This window comes from Hemiscyllium ocellatum, chromosome 2 (assembly GCF_020745735.1).
Source record: "Hemiscyllium ocellatum isolate sHemOce1 chromosome 2, sHemOce1.pat.X.cur, whole genome shotgun sequence".
Lineage (NCBI taxonomy): Eukaryota > Metazoa > Chordata > Chondrichthyes > Orectolobiformes > Hemiscylliidae > Hemiscyllium > Hemiscyllium ocellatum.
This window is the reverse complement of record NC_083402.1, coordinates 34,137,937-34,152,229: the sequence shown is the minus strand read 5'-3', so window position 1 is coordinate 34,152,229 and position 14,293 is coordinate 34,137,937. Positions and strand designations below refer to the sequence as shown.

Below are 14,293 nucleotides of genomic sequence, written 5' to 3'. Positions count from 1 at the left end.
TTTAAGGCCGAAGTGGGTACTCAGATGCTAAAGATCAGAGTCATTTCTGATAAAGAGCTTTAGCCCGAAACATTGATTTTGCTGCTCGATCTGCTGTGCTTTTCCAGCACCACTTTAATCTTGATTCATTCCCTTAAACCTGCTTTGCTATTCTATAAGATCATTGCTGATCTGCCCCAGCCTTCAACTCTTCTTGAGTACTTGCTCCTGATAGCTCTCAACTCCCTAACATTTCAAAGATCTACCCATCTCCTCTTTCAAATGATCAAACCTCCACATACGGGAAAGGCAACGGCCCGTGGTGTTATTGCTAGAGTATTAATCCAAATGTCAGCTAATGTTCTGGGGTCCCTAGCTTGAATCCCACCACAACAGATGAAAAACATTTTTGTCATGGTGGCACAGTGGTTTGCACTGCTGCCTCACAGCACCAGGGACCCAGGTTCGATTCCATGATCGGGTGACTGTGTGGAGTTTGCACACACTCCCAGTGTCTGCACAGGTTTCCTTCTGGTGATCCAGTTTCATCTCACAGTCCAAAGCTGTGCAGGTTAGGTGGATTGGCCACTGGAAATGCAGGGTTACCAGGATAGGGTGGGTGGGATGCTCTTTGAAGGGTTAGTGTAGAGTCGATGGGGCAAATGGCCTGCTTCCACACTGTCGGGAATCTGTGAAGCTATGTCTCTGGGGATAGACAATTCCAGACATTTACTACCCTCACAGAAGAAATTTCTTCCCATCTCAGTTTTAAATGAATGTCCCCCTATTCAGCAATATACCACAGTTTCAGATTCTTCCACTGGTAGAAATATCTCCCATAGCCCCCTCAAAATCTTTGATGTTTCATTTTTTTAAACCCAAATGTTCAACCAGTCTTGATCAGTCAACACCTTCATCACAGAAATCGCTGAAAAGTGAATCGCTTTTGAACCGCCTGCAATGTCGCTATATCCTTTTTTCGAAAATGGGGACCAGAATTATACACAGTAGGTCAGACGCGGCCTCACCAACGCCCTGTGCAGTCGTAGTAAGACTTCGCTATTTTTAAATTTCAACCCCTAGCAATAAAGGCCAAAATTTGGTCTGCCCTCCTAATTAATTGCTGCACCTACATGCTAATTTTTTCTGTCTCATGCACAAGAACACACAGATCCCTCTTTGCTGCACTTACTGGGAATTTCTATGCATGAAAAAATAGTCTGCCTTTTGATTCCTTCTGCTACTTTCCTGCATTAAACTCCATCTACCACGCTTTTACCCACTCAATCTATCCATACCTCTTTGCAGAATCTTTAAAAGTTCACTTTCAGATTGGAGAAATAAAAGTTAAAATTATAAATAGAATTCAAAAATAAAGAAAAATAATTTTAATGAGATATAAATGTTAATCATGCAATTGAAGAAAGCCAGTAGAGGATAAGATGTTTGAATTATTTACCAATGCAGGACGCAACTTCTCTTCTATCAGTGCAATAAATGCCAGTGTATCAGCTCCCTCTTTAGCTGTTAATTCATAATCTGCATTATATTTCTGTTAAATTAAATAAATAAAACAATTATTGGACGAATAATGAGGTGTTAATTCTTGTTTATTGTAACTTACAGCAGGACAAACACAATGCTGCTTGTACTCAACAGGTTTAACAGCCATCATGATGTTTGATAAATTTCACAACTAAAATTATCTAGCACTGCAATATTCTCACTAATACTTCACACCTATCATTATTATAACTTGACGAATTTCTTAATTACCAATATCTAGAGTATATGCTTATAAATCAGAAAATAAATTCAAAAATCACAATTTGCTCCTAGGTTTTGCTCTGTTAAGAACTTGAATTAAACAGAAGCCTCAATATGTGTGGCTCTATGCCCCCAATTCTGCTCCACATCCCAGTATTTCTTAATTCCCTTCTTCCTCACACACATAAAAATCTATCCTTAAACTGCCAAATCTGCTTCAACATTCCATGTGACAAAGTCTGCACTCTCATATTCTTACATAATACAACTCCACATGTTTTGTTTCATTTAATCCAGCCATGCCTCTCTTAGATTATGTCCCTTTCTTCTGATTCCACCAATACTGAAGACCACGTATCTACATCCACCATATCAAACTCCTTCATAACTTTAAACCTCTATCAGGTCTCTTCTTGTTCAAAGAGGTTAAAAAAAGTCCCAATTTTTTTTCCTGATAATTATTTTCATCATTCTGATAACACGCTTGTAAATCTTCACTTAACATTCTATTGTTCTTCAATATTCCCTCTCTAATATGTAATCCGTAACTGAGTACAGTATTCAAGTGCAATTTAATTAAACTTCGATATAATGTTAGCACTTTTCCAATTTTCTATCCTATTCCCCTAAAAATGCACATAAGTGAACTGCTTACACACTTTATTTACATGGTCAACTTACATTGGTAACTGTTAACAAATTATTTAAATGTCCACTCAGATCACTTTCCTATATTAGCCCAGTTTATCTAACTTCCAAAGAATAGGTGACCTTCTTATTCCTCCTCCCAAAACAAATCACCTTACATTTTTCCTGGTGAGTTTCAATTTTTACATGAGTTTAACATGCCCCACACATCCCTTAAGAGAGTAAAATCCAACAAGCATCTTTTTAATGACTCTGTAAGTATTCATGTTCTTTTCATTAGCGAAGCACAATAAACATACCTGTTTTCTGAGGAAATTCAGAATATTTTCAGGTTGCACTACATTCATATTGTCAGAAATTAATACTGGAATGTCTCCTGCAAGAAGGAAAAATCACAACAGTAGAAACTAATTTTCACCATATATAACATTCATACTGCATTGTTCCTCAAAATTCCAATTGCTTCCCAAAAAATAATATGGATATGGTGGAGGGCTATAGGAACAAATTGGTATTGCCAAAATAGCCACAGAATTTCCAACAACTCAGCTCTGCTCTCTAGTCACATAATTATAAACCCATAGGAAGGGGAGATATGGAGCTCTTATCCTTGGGGAGGGGGGGTGACAGAGATAAACAACTGACATTTTGAAGAAGACTGGGGGAATTAAGCTTGTTCTACTTTGAGAAGGAAGATTAGCAATTCAGGTTTTACAAATTATTTTTCTTCCAAATTTCTCTCCTACTTTTCCTGAAGCCTCCATTTCCCTTGGTGGACACCAATTGCCCTCTGCAACCGCACGGAGGTGGATTATTTTTGTCTATCTTTTACAGTGAATGTTGGGAGATTATTAGACCAAAGTGGGAAGATGATCCAGAATAACTTACACATTAAGACCAATTGTAGTATAGTATGTACTCTGGCTGATTTTTTAAAAAAAATTCACTCATAGGACGTGAGCTTCACTGGCAAGGCTAGCATTTATTGCCTGTCCCTAGGTGCCCTAGAGAGGTGATGGTGAGTTGCAGTCCATGTACTATTGGTAGATCCACAATGCCATTAGGAAGAGAACTCCAGGATTTTGACAAAATGATACTGAAGGAATATATTTCTAAGTCTAGTTGTGGAGGAATCTGTAGCTGGCCTATATATCTAATGACTTGGCCTTTGAGATGGAAGTGGATATGAATTTGGAAGATGTTGTCTAAGTAGCTTTGGTGAATTTCTACAGAGCATCTTGTAGATGGAACACACTGCTGCAACTGAGTGTTGGTGGTGGAGGGAGTGGATGCTTGTGAAGGTGGCGCAAATTAAGCTGGCTGCTTTGTCCTGGACAGTGTCAAGCAACTTGAGTGTTGTTAGAGCTGCACCCAACCAGGCACATGGGGAGTAACCCATCACACTCCTGACTTATGCCTTCTGGATGGTGAACAGATTTTGATAAGTCAAGAGTTGAATTATTGCTGTAGCATTTCTTGCCTCTAACTTGATCTCGTAGCCACTGGATTGAAATGTCTAGTCTAATTCAGGTTCTGGTCAAAAGTAACACCCCCAGCATGATGATCGCAGGGGATTCAGGGATAGGAATGCCATTGAGTGTCAAGGGGCAATAGTTAGATTTCCCCTTATTGGAGATGGTCATTACCTGGCTTTTCTATGGCAGAAATATTACTGTACTTTCATATAAATAGGGATCAAACCTGACATTTTCATAATCTTTGGCTTCTCTACTGACTAGATTAGATTCCCTACAGTATGGAAACAGGCCCTTCAGCCCAACAAGTCCACTAACACTCCGAAGAATAACCCACCTGGACCCATTCTCCTACCCTATATTTACCCCGACCAATGCACTAACACTGTGGGCAATTTAGCATGGCCAATTCACCTAACCTGCAAATCTTTGGTTTGTGGGAGGAGACCAGAGCATCCAGAGGAAACCCACACAGACATGGGGAGAATGTGCAAACTCCACACAGACAGTCACCCGAGGCAGGAATCAAACCCGGGTCCCTGGCACTGTGAGGCTGCAGTGCTAACCACTGAGTCACCTGACTTTTTCAATTTTTTTTAAAGGTAATTATTATAGCTGCTCCTTGCAATTTGCTCAAAATGTTGCTTAAGGTCTCAAACACAAGATGAAAGCTAGAAAAAAGTCAAGCCACATGTACCTTTTGCAGCCAACGGTCAACAAACTCATCAAATAAATTACCAAGGAAGTCATTGAAACAAATTATTTGAATGGACTGCAGAGATAATTGAAACAGTTTTTTTGGAATGAAGAGGAAATGAGAAATTTAGTTACAAACCAAGAATCTAACTGGACTCATTGGACTACTCTATATTTTAAATAAAATTGTTTTACCCTGGAGTGTCAGAGGCTGAGTGGTGACCTTGTAGAGATTTATAAAATCATGAAGGGCATGGATAGGATAAATAGCCAAGAACTTTTACCTAGTGTGGGGTGGGTGACCAAAACTAGAGGGCATAGGTTTAAGGTGAGAGAGGAAAGATTTAAAAATGACATGAGGAGTAACTTTTTCAAGCAGAGGTTGCTGCATGTATGAAAGCTGCAAGAAAAAATGGTGGACGTGGGTACAAAACAAAATTTAAAAGGCATCTGGATGGGTATATGAATAGGAAGGTTTAGAGGGATATGGGCCAAATGCTGGCAATGGGACTAGGCCATATTGCAATGTTTGGTCTGTGCAGACAAGTTGCGCCGAAAGGTCTAATTCCATGTTCTATGACTCTATGACTAACTAACTACTGAACACTTTATAACCTATATAGGGACTATCCAATTTTAGTCACCCATAAACAATCATACCCAAATAAATCACTTCATATAAAATAGGGGAAAGCCATTGCTCAATCACATAAATACTTAAACACATGACACACTTGGTAGGTCACAGACAAAGGAGAATTTTGAGACAGAAGTATGAGGAACATTGCTATGAAGATGAAAAATACTGGTTTGAAACTGTACCTTCATTTTACTTCATTTTTGGATTTCTACCTTCCTCTTCAACTCATGTAAAGCTCCAGTCATGGAGAGGGCCATACAATTCACAGTTTTCCCATTTAAGTTCAGTGTTTTAGGCTCCTCTGGGAGTTGATTTGGGACCACAGGAGCCCTTATGGACAGCTCTTGATCTTCTTTTGGAGGAAGGTTTATATGGAATGACCAATTTGTGATTCACATTGTCGACCTCACTGGGCCCTCTGTGATCTACATGTTTAATTCTGGTTATTCTTATTAGGATTGTTTGATAATACAATGGCAATCAGCAATTCTGGACTCTGGAGTAGTGTAAAGTAGCAATATACAATCCGACATGGAACACTGTTCATTTATCTCTATATTCAACCAAAAATCCAAAGATCATTCAAAATACCTATTTAGTACAATATTAAAAGCTTCACACAAATTTGTTTGTTTTCATACATTTGACCTCTAAAATAAATAAAATCTTGGATTCTTCTTTAAATTTTCTTTTGCAGTTTTATTAGAAACTGTAAAAAAAATCTTCTCAACTGTGAAAGGTTTCTGCAAATTAAAGTATAATTTATCCAAAAATGTTGTCATCATCAAAAGGAAGCCCCAGTTTACTGTAAATAACAAAGAAACGTATTTTCTTTTTGGTAGTCATGTAGTGCATAATTTGAAAGGAATTTCACTACTACATTGTCAGACACTTCAGCACATTTGTACAATACACTATGGGGAAATTGCACATTTAAATCTTTCTTGTAATGTCCTAAATGAATTACTTCACATTGCTACTATAATTACTTCATCCTAATGAAACAAAACCCAAAATAATCTTGCTTTTAGGTTTGCAAGATAGGATATACATTGCATTTTACAGTTCAAAATATCAGGACTTAATAAAACAAATTCACAGGGTTACGGGCACGCATTACTGGGACATTAGTGATTATATTGGCATTGCATTTAACATTGCAATTCAAATACAATAATATTTGTACCTGTAGGTGTTTTCCATGGATTATTAATAAAGTGCACTTTCAGAGGAGCCCGTGAAAATTTGGCATATGCCTGCAATGGAAAAATAAAGAGTACATTATTTGCAAGAAAGTGTATTTTCATTTTTCTTTAAAACAGAGTCCAGGGGTTGAATTTTCCATTAAGTCAAGTAAGAAACATTGTATAAAAATTATTTGCTTGTGCTGCCAGTTTCATTGGACTCACTTCAACATTGCCAGTGCATTAGATAAAGCATAAAGCTATTTCTATTCTGTGCCAGTTTTAATCTTTGGATAATTCACTTTGGATTGCTATCTCACACTGAACCTTTACCTGGCCTGAGTAAATAAACCTGCTAGATTACAGCAATGTTTGCATCAATGTGAGCATTATATGTTACTACTCCGGGAAGAAAGGAGGTTGCTAAACCACTGGTGAGGATATTTACCTCCTCACTCTCCACGGGAGTCATACCGGAGTAGTGGGAGGCGGCGAATGTTGTTCCTCTTTTCAAGAAGGGGAATAGGGAAATCCCTGGCAATTACAGACCAGTCAGTCTTACATCGGTGGTCAGCAAAATTTTGGAAAGAATTCTGAGGGATAAGATTTATGGCTATTTGGCAAAGCATAGTGTGATTAAAGGCAGTCAGCATGGCTTTGTGAGAGATAGGTCATGCCTCACAAATCTTACTGAGTTCTTTGAGGAGGTGTGAAGACAGGTCAACGAAGGTCGAGCAGTGGATGTGGTGTATATGGACTTCAGCAAGGCATTTGATAAGGTTCCCCATGGTAGGCTCATTCATAAAGTCAGGAAGTATGGGATACAGGGAGATTTGGCTATCTAGATTCAGAATTGACTGGCTGACAGAAGGCAGAGAGTGGTTGTAGATGGAAAGTATTCTGCCTGGAGGTGAGTGTTGAGTGGAGTCCCGCAGGGCTCTGTTCTCAGGCCTCTGCTCTTTGTAGTTTTTAATAAATGACTTGGATAAGGCAGTTGAGGGGTGGGTTAGTAAATTTGCAGATTGGAGGTGTTGTTGATAGTATCGAGGGCTACTGCAGGATGCAGAGCTGGGCTGAGAAATGGCAGATTGAGTTCAACCTGGATAAATGCGAAGTGATACATTTTGGAAGGCCAAACTCAAATGCTAAATATGGGATTAAAGACTTGACTCTTGGCAGTGTGGAGGAACAGAGGAATCTGGTGTGCAAGTACATAGATCCCTCAAAGTTGCCATCCAAGTGGATAGGGTTGTTAAGAAAGCAAATGGTCTTTTGGCTTTCATTAACAGGGGGATCGAGCTTAAGAGCCGTGAGGTTTTGCTACAGCTCTACAAGTCCCTGAGACCACACTTGGAATATTGTGTCCAGTTCTGGTCGCCCGACTATAGGAAAGATACAGAGGCTTTGGAGAGGGTGCAAAGAAGGTTTACCAGGGTGCTGCCTGGACTGGAGGGCTTGCCTTATGAAGAAAGGTTGAATAAGTTCGGACTTTCCTCTTTGGACAGAAGGAGGAAGAGGAGAAGACCTGATCGAGGTATACAAAATAATGAGTGAAATAGATAGAGTCAATAGTCAGAGACTTTTCCCCAGGGCAGGATTGACTGGTATGAGGAGTCATAGTTTGAAGATATTAGGAGGAAGGTATAAAGGAGATGTCAGAGGCAGATTCTTTATGCACAGAATTGTGAATGCATGGAATGCGTTACCAGCGATGGTGGTGGAAGCAGTGTCATTGGGGACATTTAAGCGACTGCTGGACATGCACATAGATAACAGTGAATTGAGGGGTGCGTAGGTTAAGTTACTATATTTTACATTAGGATTAAACCTTGGCACAACAACGTGGGCCAAAGGGCCTGTTCTGTGCTGTACTTTTCTACACTGGGGAGAACTGTATGTGTGACACACTGAAACAACATGATTCATCTGGTTATCTTTATTAAAATAAACTTTTTACCCATAAAAGAGGTTTCTGCAAATTAAAGTATAATTCATCCAAAAATGTTGTCATCATTAAAACAAGGCCCCAGTTTACTGAAAATAACAAAGAAATGTATTTTCTTTTTGGTAGCCATTTAATCGGCATGTAATATAAAGCAGTACATTCAGCAATAAAAAGAAATCCCAAGGTACAACAGTGAAGCATTAAGCTGATACCAAGGTACATGAAGAAATATTAAGTCAAGTGACCCAAAGGAAGTTTTAGAGCAGAGAATCAGGTGAAGATTAGAGAAGTGCTTAAGGTCGCCCCAGAGAAGTCATGGCTATTAATGCTGCAGCAAAGAACACTGTGAATGCACAACGGGCCAGGTATGGAGAAGAGCAGAGATTTCAGTAGGTCATAAGCATTAGAGTGTTACATTGACAGAGAGGGATGAAGTCATGCTGAGATTGGAAAACGAAGTCAAGACATCCCCAGACCGAAAGCCAACAGATGTCAGCAAGGACAGGGATGATGGATGTGGTGAGGATACAGGAAGCAAGAGTGTAACATACAGCAAAATAAAATTGGATTTCTACATTTCGGAGCAGATATTACAATATCTCCGCTTAAAATATGTGCTTAGATGACACGGCCATACGTGTGACGGCTGCTTTAACACTGAATGAATTAAACCATCCACATACATCGAATTATACCCGCTGCAGCTCATTTTAGGGCAGTAACCAATCTTGATGTTAAATTGTAGGGAAAGTGATCTTGAGCTTTGTAGGCATAGCCAGGTGACAAGAAGTTAAGCTGTTTTATAGATATGCCACTTACATGGCTACCAAAAGAAAATACATTTGTCTTTTTTAGTAAAATGGGACCTTGTTCTGATGACAACAATACTTTTGGATGAATTATAATGTAATTTATGGAAATCTATTTTTGGTACTAGGCAAAAGTACATTTTTAAAAAGACAATCAGAATAACAATTATGCGGCCTGTTTAAATACTACTGGATGGAAATTTATCATCAAGACGTTCCCACCAATGCAGATCAGAAAGCAGAGGGCAAAGGATAAATAGAACTTTGCGTGAGTTAGAACAACACAGAACAGTTTGGGATGGTCTCAATTTTATAGAAGATGGAAAATTCCTGAATATGTATTTCCGACTTGTAATGTACTACACTTCAGTCTGTGCTAGCTACAAAGTTCCAAACTTGCTTTATTCTCTGGCGTCATTAAAAAAAAGAGACAATGCAGAGTATATATTCCTGCAGTACTCACTCATCTTGGATTCAACCTACAGCCTTTAGTGATATAATCACATCTCAATTCTTATAGTTTTCATACAAATCATTAGTAAAGAACTTCCTTATTGCTGGGCAGACTTGACTCTCAAAGAACTCTACAGCACAGCAAATGGGAACTTCCCAAACTCCAAAATGCTTTTAACACATCAGCTCCTGTTCAGTGTTCATTAATTGAGTCCAGAACGCAAATACTACATCAATTCCCACCCCCTTGCTGCTGGCTGGAGACCGCCTGACCTTGAGCGTCAGGTTTTGCGGCCCTGTCTGCAGAAAATAACACAAAACAGAGGAAACTTCACGGGGGCGACGTTGTATTATTTCACTTTTTTAAAAAAAAACACTCTGTGAAAGGTTACGCTTCTTTTTTTTGTTCTACCAGGAAGGAGTTGGAACACGCACGCTACGCATTTTAAATACAAAAACAAAACCCCTTGTGCAATTGACCGCCCATTAAGAAAAGCGTTCGCTGGTTGTTAGTTTTTTTTGCTTTACCAGGATGATGAGAGAGTCGGTGTGGACGGAGGGCAGACCCCAGTCTCCTGGCCAGCACATCAGCTGGATGGGTGACGCCATGTCCCCGCTGTCTTTGAGCCGGAACCAGTCGCTCAGTCTGATACAGCGCTGCAGCTCCGCTAATGCAGGGAGCCCGGCGTTACAGGACAGCACAGCACAGCGCTGTGTCAGACACACACACCCAGCCCAGCTTCTACATAAACTAGACCAACGAGCAGACCAGCTCCCCATTGCCCAAATCCACCTTCCCCACCAAAAAAAAAGTGATATCCATGTACAATAATAACCCAAACATTGCACATGGACAAAAGTCGGGAAATAGTCACAGAGTTGGAAACAGACCCCCCCCCAGTCCACGCTGACTAGATATTCTAAATTAGTCTATCCCCTTTATATATCCACGCTAGTGCCTTTTAAATGTTGTAATTGTACCAGCCTCCACCACTTCCTCTGGCAACTCATTCCATACACGTGCCACTCTCTATGTGACAAAGTTGCCCCAAAGTTCCTGTTAAATCTTGCCCCTCTGGTCTCAAACCTACGTCCTCTAGCTTTGGACTCCACTATCCTGGGGAAAATGTACTATTGATCCTATCCATATCCCTTCTAGTTTTATTAACTTCTATGAGGGCACCCCTTGGCCTCTGACACTCCAGGGCAAATAGCCCCAGCCTATTCAGTTCAAACCCTCCAGCCCTGGTAACATCCTTGTAGATCTTTTCTGAACCCTGTCAAGTTAAACAACATCCTTCCTATAGCAGTTGCACACAGTATTCCAAAAGTGGCCTTACCAATGTCAATGTTTTTGAAAACTAATTTATTGCTAAATAAACTACTTTCACTGACAGAAGAAGAAAAAGTGCTGCAAAATCTCAATAGTTCTGGGAGTATCTGTCCAGAGAGAAACAGAATTAAGGTCTGAAGACTTGAGACGTCAACTCTGTTTTGCTCTCCACAGATGCTGCCAGACTTGCTGAGTTTCTTCAGCAATTTCTGTTCTTGTTTCAGATCCCCAACATCCACAGCTCTTTGTTTTATTTACTTTTTTCAATGTCTTGTTTCAAGCCAAAAAAAAGGCCAATTAAAATCAAATCATGCTTAGGAGGGAACTGTCTTTTGACATTTGTCCCTTGAAAATAGATCTTGCACTTACCTCTCACAAAGTTGTTCTGTGGCTTTACAGCCAACGAAGTGCTTTTGAAATGGCCTGTAGGGAGTGCAGTAGGTCCCCACAAAGAGCAAAATGAAAATAACAAGATAATTTATTTTTGTAATGTTGATTGAGGGAAAAGCATTGGGCAGAACACCAAGGCTAACTCCCCCACCCTTGTCCAAAATAATACCATGAGGGATTTCTTGCCTATCTGAAAGAGGAGATGGCTTCAGTTTCTTTCAAAGGCAGCACCTCCAACAATGCATTATAGGAGTGCCAGCCTGGATTTTCATGTGAAACAGTGAGACATAAACCCATATCAGGTACCCACAGAGAAGGGAGGAAGAATCCGTTCCATTCTTCCCCCGCTAAACAACCCCCACCCCCACCCCAGCTAAAGAGGCTATTTCACCTTAAAGCACCATTAAAAAGGCAGTGGCTGAAAGTATACAGAATCAGAGATCTATAGAAAAGAAGCAGCATGGCTTTGCAAGCTATGATCTCTCTCTCATACATAGCTCTGCTGCTGGAAACAAAATGAAATTCTTTCCCAACAAGCAACGTTACTCTTATTTACCTCTGAACAATCGTACTGAAAGAAATAATGTTTAATGAAGAATAAAACTGCTCTTGCTGATTGATTTCACTTACTGTTATCACTTCACACAATAACTTCTAACTGAACAAATCTAACTGCTGTGTTTTTTCTTTCAATTTTCCATTGCACAATGATGTTGCTGAAATCATTGCATTCAAGCATAATGATGTCATGGGGTGTATTGTTTGGGTAAATCGGATTTAAAGTTCGCATGCCATGCTCAATGGTATTACCGTCATGTTGGCACATAATGATGTTATCTGTGTACATATAGGGGGTGAACGAAGGTCTGTGATTTTGGAGTCTGCACATGTACGGTGTGATCTCAGAGACAGGCATACATGGTGCATTTGCATTGATGCATATAGGGAAACCATCTTGTACTTGCAACAGTCATTCCATTAAGATAATGTCCAAAAACACAGTTTCCTGCTCTTCCTAAATCAATGCAAGTAAGCAGTAACCATCAGTTGGCAATTTTATTTTAGTTGCCAATCTGGGTGTGAAACCACAAGTGAAATTATATGAGTACAAAGTTTGGAAACATAAACATTTCTAAGAACAGGAAGAATTTATTAGTGTTTTTGATTGATCACAATCCCACATTCTCTTCATAACACACGTTTCCAAAACCACATCTAATTCTCCTTTGAATTAATTTTTTCTACATGCCTTACTATTCAAACAATGTGTTTCTTCTTCACGCCTCGTGATTCATTATTACTTCAGCAATTCCATAATTGTTTGCCTTATTATAATAATTAATAATGTGGAACCTTGACATAAAAATGTCCTGATACTCCACACTTACGAACACATTTTATTGTGTCTATCACATCAGCAATGTTCAGTATTTAATTTTTCCATTTACATTTGGTTGCTTCGCTTTCCAATTATAAGAAATCTTTGGGACTCTGCTTCTGGTCTTCCCAATCTCTGTAAGCTGTTTCAGAAGAAAGTATTGCAGAACACGCTGCTTGGAACTAAAGAATATTGATATGGTTTAAATTCTCTGCTAATTGATGCTCTGAATAGTGCTGAGCTGTGGAAAGTAACTTCAGTTTGAGCCCCTTTATCCCCTGGGTTGATGTCTGAACATTAAACACTGAAATCTAACATACAGCAAGAGGATCCAATTCCCTTACAGTAGGTGCAGTTCTGATCCTAGAACTAACCCCTGAAAAGTGTCAGGGAAAGATGAAGCAACACAGCATATCCCTAAGTTGTTTCAATCCACTGGTTTCCTCATTTCCCCTCCCCCCACCTTATCCCAGTTCCAACCTTCCAGCTCAGCACCACCCTCATGAGCTGTCCTACCTGTCAATCTTCCTTCCCACCTATCCACACTACCCTCCCCTCTGACCTATCACCATTACCCCACCTCCATCCACTTATTGCACTCTCAGCTACCTTCGCCCAAGCCCTACCCCCTTCCATTTATCTCTCCACCCTGGAGGCTCCCAGCCTCATTCCTGATGAAGGGCTTTTGCCCGAAACGTCTGTTTTCCTGCTCTTCAGATGCTGCCTGACCTGCTGTCCTTTTCCAGCACCACACCCTCGACTCTAATCTCTGGCATCTGCAGTCCTCACTTTAGCCTAAAGGGGACTATGTGCTTAGATTGGTGTTTAGAAGCAAGGTCAGGGACCTGGAACAGAAGCAGCACTAGGATCCATGATTTCTGTCTCTGCTTTGTACACATGAGATGAGCAAACAACTGAGATCACATGGGGGCTTGCGTGAAATATAAAGCTATAAAATGAGAACTGATTAACAAACAGAAAACAGAGAATAGGAATAAATGGGTCATTCTCAGGAAGGCAAGGTATAAACATTAAAGGATCCATGCTTGGACCACGATTGTTCACAGCGATCAATGATGTAGATGTGAGAACCAAATAAAGTAATTCCAGATTTGCTCCTGTCACAAAACTGAATGGTAATGTAAGCTGTGAGGAAGATGTAAGGAGATTTCAAGGGGATAAAACAAGAACTGCAGATGCTGGAAATCTGAAACATAGCCAGAAATTGCTGAAAAAACACAGCAGGCCTGGCAGCATCTGTGGAGAGAAAGCATTTTGGGTCCATTTACCCTTCTTCAGAACTGACGGTAGTGAGGAGAAGGGGGTATATATGCTGAAGTCAAGCATTGGGGAGGGATGAACTTACAAGTAATGAGTAAAGGAGTAAGCAACAGGTGGAAATGGAGCTCAGAGTAGGAGAAAGACAGTTAGCCAGAAAACATCCATCTCTGGCCTGCTGCTGTGCTCCGGCGAGGCTCAAGTTAGAAAAACAGCATTTCATTTTCCACTTGGAAACCCTGAAGTCTTCAGCACTCAATACTAAGATCAACATCTTCCTCTATGTCCTTTACCCAACCCTGCACCCCAGGCCATGTC

General features: G+C 40.1%; 1 protein-coding gene across 2 annotated transcripts in view; it reads right to left on the bottom strand.

Moving 5' to 3' along the window:
• Positions 1-10,276, bottom strand: part of mtx3 (metaxin 3) — a 37,981-nt gene extending 27,705 nt beyond the window's left edge. The window contains exons 1-4 of one of the 2 annotated variants that reach the window (XM_060843503.1): positions 10,125-10,276; positions 6,392-6,461; positions 2,694-2,770; positions 1,439-1,531 (exon numbers count right to left, since the gene is read on the bottom strand). In XM_060843503.1, coding sequence (XP_060699486.1) covers positions 1,439-1,531; positions 2,694-2,770; positions 6,392-6,461; positions 10,125-10,205 — 321 coding nt within the window. In that variant the 5' untranslated portion in view covers positions 10,206-10,276. The remainder of the gene's footprint in view (positions 1-1,438; positions 1,532-2,693; positions 2,771-6,391; positions 6,462-10,124) is intronic. The other variant, XM_060843493.1, reaches the window with a different exon arrangement.
• Between the last annotated feature and the right edge of the window lie 4,017 nt (positions 10,277-14,293).